The sequence below is a fragment of the Malaclemys terrapin genome, chromosome 2 (genome assembly GCF_027887155.1).
Source record: "Malaclemys terrapin pileata isolate rMalTer1 chromosome 2, rMalTer1.hap1, whole genome shotgun sequence".
Taxonomy (NCBI): Eukaryota; Metazoa; Chordata; order Testudines; family Emydidae; genus Malaclemys; species Malaclemys terrapin.
In genome coordinates this window covers 283,859,400-283,870,086 of record NC_071506.1, presented here as the reverse complement: position 1 = coordinate 283,870,086, position 10,687 = coordinate 283,859,400, and the positions used below count along the sequence as shown (strand labels likewise).

General features: G+C 56.1%; 1 protein-coding gene across 1 annotated transcript in view; it reads left to right on the top strand.

Annotated features, from left to right (window-relative positions):
• Window positions 1–966: 966 nt before the first annotated feature.
• The window catches only part of CSPG5 (chondroitin sulfate proteoglycan 5), a 35,633-nt gene continuing 25,912 nt past the window's right edge, over window positions 967–10,687 (top strand). The window contains exons 1-2 of the mRNA XM_054018385.1: window positions 967–1,235; window positions 2,800–4,465. Coding sequence (XP_053874360.1) covers window positions 1,136–1,235; window positions 2,800–4,465 — 1,766 coding nt within the window. The 5' untranslated portion in view covers window positions 967–1,135. The remainder of the gene's footprint in view (window positions 1,236–2,799; window positions 4,466–10,687) is intronic.

Genomic DNA, 10,687 nt, shown 5'->3' with positions numbered 1-10,687 from the left:
CCATCCACCCCCTCTATCTGTCCGTCTATCCCCATCCACCCCCTCTATCTATCCCCATCCACCCCCTCTATCTGTCTGTCTATCCCCATCCACCCCCTCTATCTATCTATCTCCATACACCCCCTCTATCTATCCGTCTATCTATCTATACACTGCCTCTATCTATCCCCATACACCCCATCTATCTATTTATCCCCATCCACCCCCCTCTATCTATCTATCTATCTATCCCCATCCACCCCCTCTATCTCTCTCTCTCCCCCCATACACCCCTGCATCCATCCATCCATCTAATCTCGGTGCAGGGCGCTGGAACAATGTCTATAGTGGGGGTGCTGAGAGCCATTGAACCAAACGGTGACCGCTATGTACGATGGAAACCCCTTCCACCAGCACCCCCAGCTCCGTCTCCCGGGGCTTGGGCCCCTGCCTTGTTCTCTCCGATTCGCCCGCAGGCAGGGCTAGCCCGGTGCCCGCTCGCGGAGGCTGGGCATCGCCCTGTGCCTGCCGCTCTCCGCTCCGGTGCCCGGCGGGGTGTCTCTGGGCAGAGCTGCCCCCTCGCAGGCGGTGCGGACAGACAGCGCCCGGGGAGCGGGGCTGGGGCAGCCGGAGCCCGGGGTGGGGTGGGGGGCTGCAGCCGGAGCCCGGGGTGGGGGGCTGCAGCCGGAGCCCGGGGGGGGGGGGGTGGGGGCAGCCGGAGCCCGGGGCGGGGTGGGGGGCTGCAGCCGGAGCCCGGGGTGGGGGGCTGCAGCCGGAGCCCGGGGGGGGGGGGGGTGGGGGCAGCCGGAGCCCGGGGCGGGGGCTGCAGCCCGCATTGATCAGGGCGGGGAAGGGGGAGGCAGGGGCCGCGCTGGCCGCACCCCCCCGCCTCTCTCCCCCTCCCCGGGCAGCAGCCGCCCAGCCGGCGTCAGCATTTACGTGCGGGCGCCGGGAGCCCAGGGCGGTGCAGCGGGCCGGGCTCCGCCAGTGCGGGCGGGCGCTGGAGCAGGGCAAGGCGGGGAGCCCGCCGGACCGGCCGCCCCCCACCCAGCGCCGGCCGGGCCATGCGGCTGCTGCGCGTCGGGGGCTGAGCGCGGCGCCGTCGGGGTGGGCGGAGGAGAAGCGGCGGCGGGGGGGAGATTTCGCCAATGCCACGATGGGCAGCGCTGCCGGTGCCGCCGGGGGTCCCTGCCGGAGACCTGCCCTGCTGCTGACCCTCGCCCTGATCCTCGCCGCCGGCCCGGGGGCCGCTCCCGGTAGGTACCCGCGGGGGGGGTTCATTTCGCGGGGATCCCCCCCCCCTGCCTTCCCCGTCCTCAGCCTCGCTCCGTGCGGGGATGCCGCACAGCCACGCCGAGCTGGGGCGGGGGGGGGGAGCCCCCAGAATTGGAGACGAGATTGCAAACATCGATGTTTTGAACGGTAAAAGGGGGGAGAATGTGGGGGGTCATCCCCCTTCCTCCCTGGCCATGATGGGGGGGGTCCCTCCTCCTTCGGCCATATTGTGTGTGTGTGTGTGTGTGAAGAATGTGGGGGTGTCCCCTCTCGGCTATGGGGCATGTGTTGGGGGAGGGGGAAGAAGGTGGGGGTCCCCCCTCTCGGCCATGTTGCATGTGTGACCTGTAGGATGGGGCGGGATGGGGGATGCAGTAGAGGGAAATTGGGTCTGTACTGGGACGCATTTATGCCCTCTTACCTTCTCCTCCACCCCCCAAAAAGAATCAGGGTCCTGGTTTATTTTGGAAGGATATATTTTTTCTTGTTAAGCGCAGCAAGACACCCAGTCAGAGCCCCATCCCAGCGGAGCCATTTCCCCTGGGTCGTGGTGGAGCCTCCATCACCCAGGGCGGGATGTTTTTTCCTAGAAGACGGGCTCTAGGAATGATTTGGGGGAAGTTCTGTGGCCGGCGCTGTGTTGCGGGGGGCTAGATGATCACAATGGTCCCTTCTGGCTTTAGAATCTGTGATACAGCTCACGTCTCCGAGACCCAGTGCCATTCGGTTGCAGGGGCCTTCAGCCTTGGGAAATAAGAAGAAAGTCCCTTCTGTCCCCTCCCCCCAGTGAAAACGGAGTGAGGAACACCATTATAATTGTGTATTTTTCAGTAGTAGCTGCATGAAAGGCGTGAATGGTCCCTATGATGACCACAGAATAGATAACAGCCAGGGGAGCAGAGATTAGACTGCTGCCTGCTTTCACCAGTCCTGCAAAGGTTCACATGCCGGGGTAACCTCACCAACATACACCCACTCCCCCAGTTCCTATTGGCTGCCTGTGCAGGGAGGGGATCTCCACTTCAGCAGGGTTATAGGGAGATGGGCAGGGATTTGGGGTTAGACTGGGGGGAACGCCCAGGCAGGAATGGAAAAATGAAGCCAGAGTGGGGAGGGGATGGAATTGGGAACAAACTTTCCCGTTTTATTTCCTGCAGCTGATGCTGCTTTACTACGCTTGAAATGTGTGGGGGGAACCATGAATCAAAGAGAGAGAGAGAGTGTGTGTGAGTGGGAGAGTGAGTGTAGGAGAGAGATTGAGCACAGACGAGGGCTTAATTTAGCAAATGCAGACACTATTTTTACCGGGGTGTCTGTTGTTATGAAAACAATTATTTGTTTCAAAATGATGCCATGAACATTTGCCCGGGTGGCTGGTGGGCGGGGGGTGCCCTTTGGGCATGCAGAGGTGCTGGTTTTATTTGCGATGTACATGCAGAGCACAAACACACACACATACAGCGGCATGTTCCTCCTTGTGATTTGCAGACCCGGCTTTAAAGCACTGCCTTACGTTTTTTCTTTCCTGTGTAATTTACCCTCTAGCGTCCAAAAGGCACCCAGAGCGCCAGAACACTACGGATGCGCCGGGGGCTGGCTGGGAGGCCCCCCCGTCACCCCAGGACAGTGGAAGGGAACAGGACCCCAAGAGCGGAGAGCTCCTGAGAAATGTCTCTGGGGCAGGGGAAAATAGCTACACAATGGCGCCCTCGGAGGCAGCCGGAGTGAAGGAATTCGGGAGAAAGACACCTGCTGATCTCCCAGGGCTGGCAGCAGAAGGCGTAGGCACGGCTGCTGCAGCTTCCGCGGACCAAGTCAGCGGCCTTCCTGGAGCAGGGATCTCTGTACGGTATTATCCCGGCGGGATTAGCGAGGAGAACAATGAATCGTCGCTCTGTTTGGGATGCCCCGGGGGGGTTGACAGCCAGAGTGCCTGGCCCCCGAAGCCTTTGTTGGCTAAGGACAATGAGGGGGCCATGGAAGCGTCGTCAGCCGTGACTAGTGTGGCTTGGCCTGTGAATGGAGAGGCCATTGTTTTGGCATTAAGTGACACAAAGGGAGCGCCGGAGAGCACGGCCCCTGTCCCCGAGAGCCAGGAGGAGGCCGGGAGCGGAGACCAGCCTGCCAGAGCCTCTCCGGGCGGCGTGTGGAACCCGGGAGCTTTCGTGGCACTCACGGTCACCCCGCCCACCTACCGGGTCCCCACAGAGATGGCGGGCACAGCCAGCTCGTCGGCAGGACCGGGCCTCAGCTCTGACTCAGCCGAGATGGACCTGCTGCTGGAGGCCTTCAGGGAAGTGGTGCTGCAGCCCCCCACCCCGGATGGCCATGCCCCTGAGCTGGGCACCCAGACGCAGAGCATCACAGGGCTGGCACAGGACTCTGCCCAGAAGGAGGAGCCCCTGGAGCTGTGGCTGGCGTCGTCCAGCAGCTCCCCGGCCCAGGGGGCTCTAGGCTACACCGATCTAACCTGGCTCAATACCGAAGTGTCCCCGGGGCCCCAGTTGGCCGTCACGCCCCCTGTCGACGCTCTCAAGACCCCCGAGCCTCCCTCAGCTCAGTCGGTCTCCGAAATCATTGACATCGACTACTACGACCTCTTTGGTGGGGAGAGCCAAGGCAGGGGTGGGGGCCTGGAGGGTTTCCCTGCCAGGGGCCCCGGGGGAGCAGACGCCCCCAAGAGGAAACTGGATGACAAGACGACGTCCTGGGCCATTCACGAGCTCTACGATGACTTCACACCCTTCGACGAGTCAGACTTCTACCCCACCACCTCCTTCTACACGGACGGGGATGAGGATGGTGAAGATGACGAGCTGGACGAGGAGGAAGAGGAGGAGGACGGGGGTGGTGGGCTGGCCACGGACCTGGAGGATGAGAACAACTCCAAGCTGCCTATCCCGGTCACGCCCAAGATCCAGACCACGGTGCAGGAGGCCGAGCCCACCAGCCGCCGCTATGTCATCCCCCCGCTGCAGACCTTCATCGTCTCTGGGGGTGGCGCCACCTCCAGACCTCGCCCGGCGGAGACCAGCCAGGACCTGAGCCAGTCGGCCGTGGCGTCAGGACCCGGGGGCGAGAACGGGACCGAGTGCAGGAGTGGCTACGTCAGGCATAACAACTCCTGCAAGTCCGTGTGTGACATCTTCCCCAGCTACTGCCACAACGGGGGCCAGTGCTACCTCGTGGAGGGCCTGGGCGCTTTCTGCAGGTAAGCACCCGCCCCTGGGCTGCGAGGAGGTGTCTGGGCCAGTCCTGAAAGGAGCTAGTGTGGCGGGAGGTCCGAAACTTGCCATGCAACTGTATTCCCTGGGGAGGGTCTCCCATGCAAACCACGTCCCCCGAATAGCTCCCAGAACCAGGCAGTGCAGCGGCAGGTCGTGCAGTCAGGTTATGATCAGGGAGGGGGGCGGGATTTAACAGGCCAAGCTCAGGGGAGAATGGAAGCGTTTTCAGCTGAGATTTGAAGGGAGGCAGGAGGAGGGGGTTCCAGTGTGCAGAGGAGAAGAGATTAGTGTCTCCAATTCTCTAGATTTTGGACCAAAATACGGGACATAGTTCAAGACATGCTGGGCCAAACTGGGAGGCTGCATGGGCAGTATTCGCCCTCCTATAACTTAAGTATTCAAAGCTCCGGTTTATTAAATTATAGCGAGTGTTTCCCCCTGAAGCAAGCTCCCGTCGATTGCCGTCAGCCTCCTGCGTTCTCAGAGAGGTAGATCGCGTTGGGTGGCTTGAGCCGGTTGATCAAAAGTTGAGAGAGGGAAGAGGCCCCAGCAAAAATGAGGCCTGCTTGGGACCAGCATGGCTCCCTCCAGTTAATATTCTCTCTGAGGAATGTAGGGACCATGGCATAGAGAGGCAGGTGGCATTTGATGGGAGAAAATATATGAAAGGTTTTAATTGCTGCTGTTGTCTGAGCATGCTTGAGTCTGCTTCTGCTCCCTACCTAAGGTAGCCATTACCAGCCTGCCTGAACATCTCCCAGTCTCACAACCCCCCTGCGAGGTAGGGCAGTGCTGTTACCCCATTGTACAGATGGGAAACTGATTCATAGAGTGAATAAGTGACTTGTCCAAGGAGACACTGGAAATCTGTGTCAGAGCAGGGAATGGAACGCCAGTTTCTCGAGTCCTAGACAAGGGTCCTAATCACTGGGCCATCCTTCCCCTCAGGCACTCGCGTGTAAATCTGGAGTAACTCCATTGTGAGATCTGAACCCCACTGCCTGCATATATTGATATGTTCCCATTGTGATGGAAGTTTTGACCCTTGGACGCTGGAGTGTGGAGATTGGAGTAGAGGGGGGCAAAGAGAAGGGAGATGCAATCACTGCAGTGCGAGGAGGGGAGGGCAGGGGTGTGGATGGCCTCGGAGGTGCAGTGGTCCGGGGGGGGAGGGGGGAGGACGGTACCTGCAGGAACAAAGTTGCAGATGACGCTAGGCAGTTTTGTAGACATGAGAGGTTATTTAATTTCCAGAGAGTTTTTGCATTTGATTCATTCTCCCTGAATGCACCGTGCCTCCTGTCTCATGTGTGTAATGCAATGAAGCGCTGCGTACTGCCTCGTGCAGGGTGATGAATGCGCTGGGGGCTGCCATTACAGGCCCCTCCCAGGACAGCAGCTAACATGGTTCTGCTCCCAGCGGGACGGGAGGTTAGATGATAGAACAGCCCAGTGGAAGTGCTCTTGTGTTACATTTCTATTGGGCTCTGCAGGGAGCGGGTTGTCCAGGGGGGTCCATGGGTGGGCGGAGTCATGAGTTAGCAGGGCTGCTGTCCCAGCTCACTGGTGGTGTCAGATAGGGGCTTCCTTTGAGGGAAGTCACAGGTGTCTTCTCATCTCTTCCTTATTCCGCATTCAGCATCGTGGACTCTGAGCTCTTTCCGGTGGCACAGTCAGCGACATGACCAACCTCTGTCCTGTGTGATTTGCTCCCTCTCATCCTCTCCCGCAGCAGAGAATTGTGTGTGCTGTGGAGTGTTTTGGCAGGGTGGTGTTCACACTGCTCTGTGTTTATATAGAGAAGGACTGGTCGGAGCAGGGCGACTGGTCAGAGCAGGGCGACTGGTTGCCTGCCTCGCTGGGGAGAGGTTTGTGGTGGCCCTTAGTTGGTCCACACGCTCGGCCCAGCCCTGGCGCGAGCTCTGTCTCTCACACAGATGATCTGTGCCTGTTTGGTGCCTGAGGAGCAGAGCTGTCGAGCGTGGCCCAAAATCCCAGCGCTTTAGGCTCTTTTAGATATGCTGGGCCCAGGCCAGGGAGCTCTTAGAAGATAAGGATTGGGACTTTGATCTAGGCTGGGAGGTTGTGTGGGGAGCCAGCATGGTGTGCGGAGGACAGGTTTATAGATTCATACATTCCAAGGCAAAAAGGGACCACTGTGATCGCCGAGTCTGACCTCCTGTATGCTACCGGCCAGCGAACTCCCCCCAAATAATTCCTAGAGCAGATCTTTAGAAAACCCTCCAGTCTTGATTTAAAAACTGCCTCCACTTTTCCTCTATGTCAGCTCAGCCTTTTAGCTAGTACAGCCTTTGTCCTCTGTTGTGGGCTTGTGGCTTTTTGAGCATCTAGTAAAGTGTTCTCGAACTATTCCCAATTATCGTTCACATTTTGCTGATTACATTCTTCCTCTCAGCTCATGATTGTTTTTGGCGTTGTGACATTGGCCCTTTTGAAGCCCCACATGTGTATATGTCACTGGTTTGGACTTTATTCTGTTTGCGCATTATAAATGTGATCAAGTTGTGATCACTTGTACGTAAGCCACCATGAATTTTTAGTTCTGTGATCTGTTCCTCTTTATCTGTCAAGATGAGGTCTAATATCGAATTGCCCTGTGTTGGACACAACACTTTTTGAGTTAGGGAATTGTCATCTATAATATTAAGACATTCCAAGGATGTTTTGCACTCAAAACAGCCTATTGCCCTCAAATTGAAGTCCCCCTTGATCACGCAGCTTTTTAGACATTATAGACAGGTGTTTACAGATCCGGTCATCCTGTTCCCCGCTGGGATTTGATGCTCTGTAGCGGACACTAATACCCCACCTTGAGCGTGAGTTGTTAGGATGTAGATCCATAAACATTCAAGATCATTTTCTTCCTCGTTGTCAGCGACTTGGAAACAGGTAATGCCATTTTTCACACAGAGTGCCACTCCGCCTCCCCTTTTGCCCACTCGATCCTTCCAAAATTGGGTCTAACCATTGATTTTAACGTTCCCGTCATGTGACTCATCCCACCACGTTTCAGTGATACCAACTGGATCGAATTCATGCTCATAAATGAGCAATTCCAGTTCCGTGTGTCTGTTAAGCGGGCTCCTAGCATTGGTGTATAGGCAATTCAGGAATTTCCTCTCCTTTTGCTCCTTGATTCATTTTGTTCTCAACATCTCGATTTTGTGCTGAGTGCCCAGATCTTCCCTCTTCTTCCCTTCCCCTTTTGTTATTAGTTTAAGCCTCTCCTGACTACTCTAGCCAGCCTGTCCCCCAGGAGATTGGGGAGGCCTCCAAGCTATGCAGCCCCCTCTCCCCATAGAAGGTGGACCAATGTTCCCCCAAACCCGCCCCCCCGCCCCACTTGCCTAGCCTAGCCTAGGTGTGATGTGCTCGCAGGAGCCCGTGCCGCTGAGGCGATGCGCTGCGGCGTGCTGTGCCCAGGTTGCAGAGTGGATGGTACAGTTATAGCTGGTGGGAAAATCCCAATTAATAGACCATCCAGCCCAGCTCCCTGGAGCCGATACAGGACCATTCCCACCAGTCTCTTCTCCCATGTGGTGTCCTGTCCTGTCTGAAAGGACTCGAGTGATGGGGCTTCTCCCGCTCCCCTGTAGAGGAGTGTGAGCTGATTCTTATTTCTCTTTGATTCCTGTCGCCCCTTACTGACTCCTAGTTGTATGAATAGGATTACCTGTCTACCCCAGGACTGCCCTTGTGAGCCACCTGGACAGCGGAGCCAGAGTACAATTCAGCTGCCATCCTGCTGAAGTGGGTGCCCCCCCCAACCCCCCCAGAACACAGCACCCAGGCTCTGGTTGCGTGCCGGCCACCAGCTCAGTCATGGCTCCATCTGCAAGGCTGGCTTCTGTCTCTAAACTCTGAGATGGGGCTGGGCCCAAACTCTGGACCTAGACCCTCCCTGAGCCCTGGGGGAGCTCAGACCTGGAGCTCACCTTTGTGCCCATCTTGACTTTCGAGTGGAGTGTGTGGGACCTGCTTACCTGGGAAACTCTCACTTCCCACCTGTCCTGCAGAGAGGCTGAGCGGGGCGGGTCAGATCCTGCTGGGTCTAAACTCCCTAGGACAGGGACTGCATGTGCTCTGGCCGGTGGGCGAGACAGAGGTCCCCTGGCTGCCTCTGCCCAACAAGAGTGTTTATTGCTTAGTTCTGAGTCCTCATGAGACGTCCAATGGGGGGCACCCCAGAGAAATCCCTTATTGGACCACCCTGAGCCCCTCTCTCTCTCCCCCAGGAATGGGGAGCCTGCGTTCACATGGTGTTTGCATTGGGCTCTCTGCACTGCCATGCTGGGTTGGAGCACGCTGGCCCCTGGTGACTCTAGATGTAGCAGATCATCTGTAGTCATAATCCTGGGAGAAAATATGGAGGAGTCTTTGAGTGGTGGTGGGGGTGATAAAGTCTCCAAGCCACAAGGTTGGGGTGACCCAGGACCCATGAGGGGCGGAGCCACATCCCGACCTCATGAACAGTATCACAGCCCGCTGCCGCCTGCTCTCTACCCCTTTGGGCGTTTTGCTCACGGCCAGGCCGATTTCTGCCTTCAGAAGCGGGTTAGTTACAGCAGCTACCATGGGGTAGCAGCAGGTGCTTAGAGGATGTGCTTGAGCGCAGGGGAAATTGGCTGTCTGTCCGGGCTTCAGGAATACCCAGGAGGAATTTGTATTGTGCCATGTAAACCCTATCGGTCTGTCTGTCCATCCGTCTGTCCAGCCCCTCCCTCTCTATCGGTCGTTTTTGTATTAGCACCAATCACTGTGTGATCTGAGCACCACAGATCTAGGGCAAAAGCTGTCAATAATAATCCTTAACAGCACTCATTTAACTCCCTCTATCTCTATCACTTTCCCCTCCCTTTCTGTCTCTTGCCCTCTGCCTTTCCTTTCTCCCCCTTCCCCCATCTCAGCGCCTCTTTCAAGGTCTGATTTGAAGGGGATCGGCTATTATCTGCAGTCAGTAGCAGTATAACAATCGGTGTTTTCCTGGCGCGCCCGTTGCTGATGTTCTGCGGCACCTGGCTGGGGGGAATTTCCTTTCCCTTCCCTGCTTGGCTCCTGGCGTTCCGGAGTCACTGACCGTGATCCGTGCGGGCAGGAATCTCTCCAGGTGAGCCGCTGGAGCTCTGCCAGCCTATGGCTTGGTGGGGCTGGTCAGCGAGCGAAGGTGCCGGAGGCAGCGGGGCTGTTCGTGGTGGCACGCTACCTGTAGACCGCTCCTGGCCTCTCGGAGCAGGGTGTGTGACTGCTCTGGGTCCCCTCGCATCTGATAACACTGCTCTACAACCAAAATGCTTCTGAAATAAATGTAGTCAAACTTTACTAATTCTGGGTCACTGAGAATGAAAATGATGCTTAAAATTGTTGATTGGCTCTAGTTTTCAAGATATGCTATTGGGTCAGTATATACGACCCTGGACTTGGGAATGGCGGAGGATAAGTGAGTTATAAAGGGAAGGGATCTCAATTTAAACCAGAAATGACTAAAATACATCTTTGACTGGATCTATGAATAAATCTATGACTGGGTTTGGGTCAGTACTTGCTTTTTAGGCAAAACAATGAATGATTCAATCTGAAGCTGGTATTGTGTCATACATGATATGAATTGCATCATGTTATTCCTAGAAGTCATGGGTGATGCAATCATAACGAAGCTTACATCACTCTGCTGAACAAATTGCCCTATATCAGCTCTAGAAATCATACAGTGTCGTGCTCTCTTATTTTTCAGTATTTGATTTTGCAAAGGGACACATTTCTGTTTAGCCAAAGTGAGCAGAGATGCCTCGTACTTGTGTGAACAGTGCAGATAACTTCTGCTATGTTTGTGGTGAAGTGACCTTTGCATCACAAAAGCGCAGTATAACCACTATGGTTAAGAAAGCCTATCACCTTTATTTTGGCTGCAAAATTGGAGATCAGGACAAGAGGTGGGCCCCACACATATGCTGCAACACTTGTGCAACTAATCTTCGCCAGTGGTTGAACAGGAAAAGGAAATCTATGCCTTTTGCTGCGCCAATGATTTGGAGAGAGCCAACAGATCATACCAGCAATTGTTACTTCTGCATGGTGCCTCCAGTTGGGAAAGGTGTGTCAAAGAAGAAAAACTGTGCATTATCCAAACATTCCATCAGCTATACGCCCAGTACCCCACGGAGAAGGACTGCCGGTTCCTGATGCAC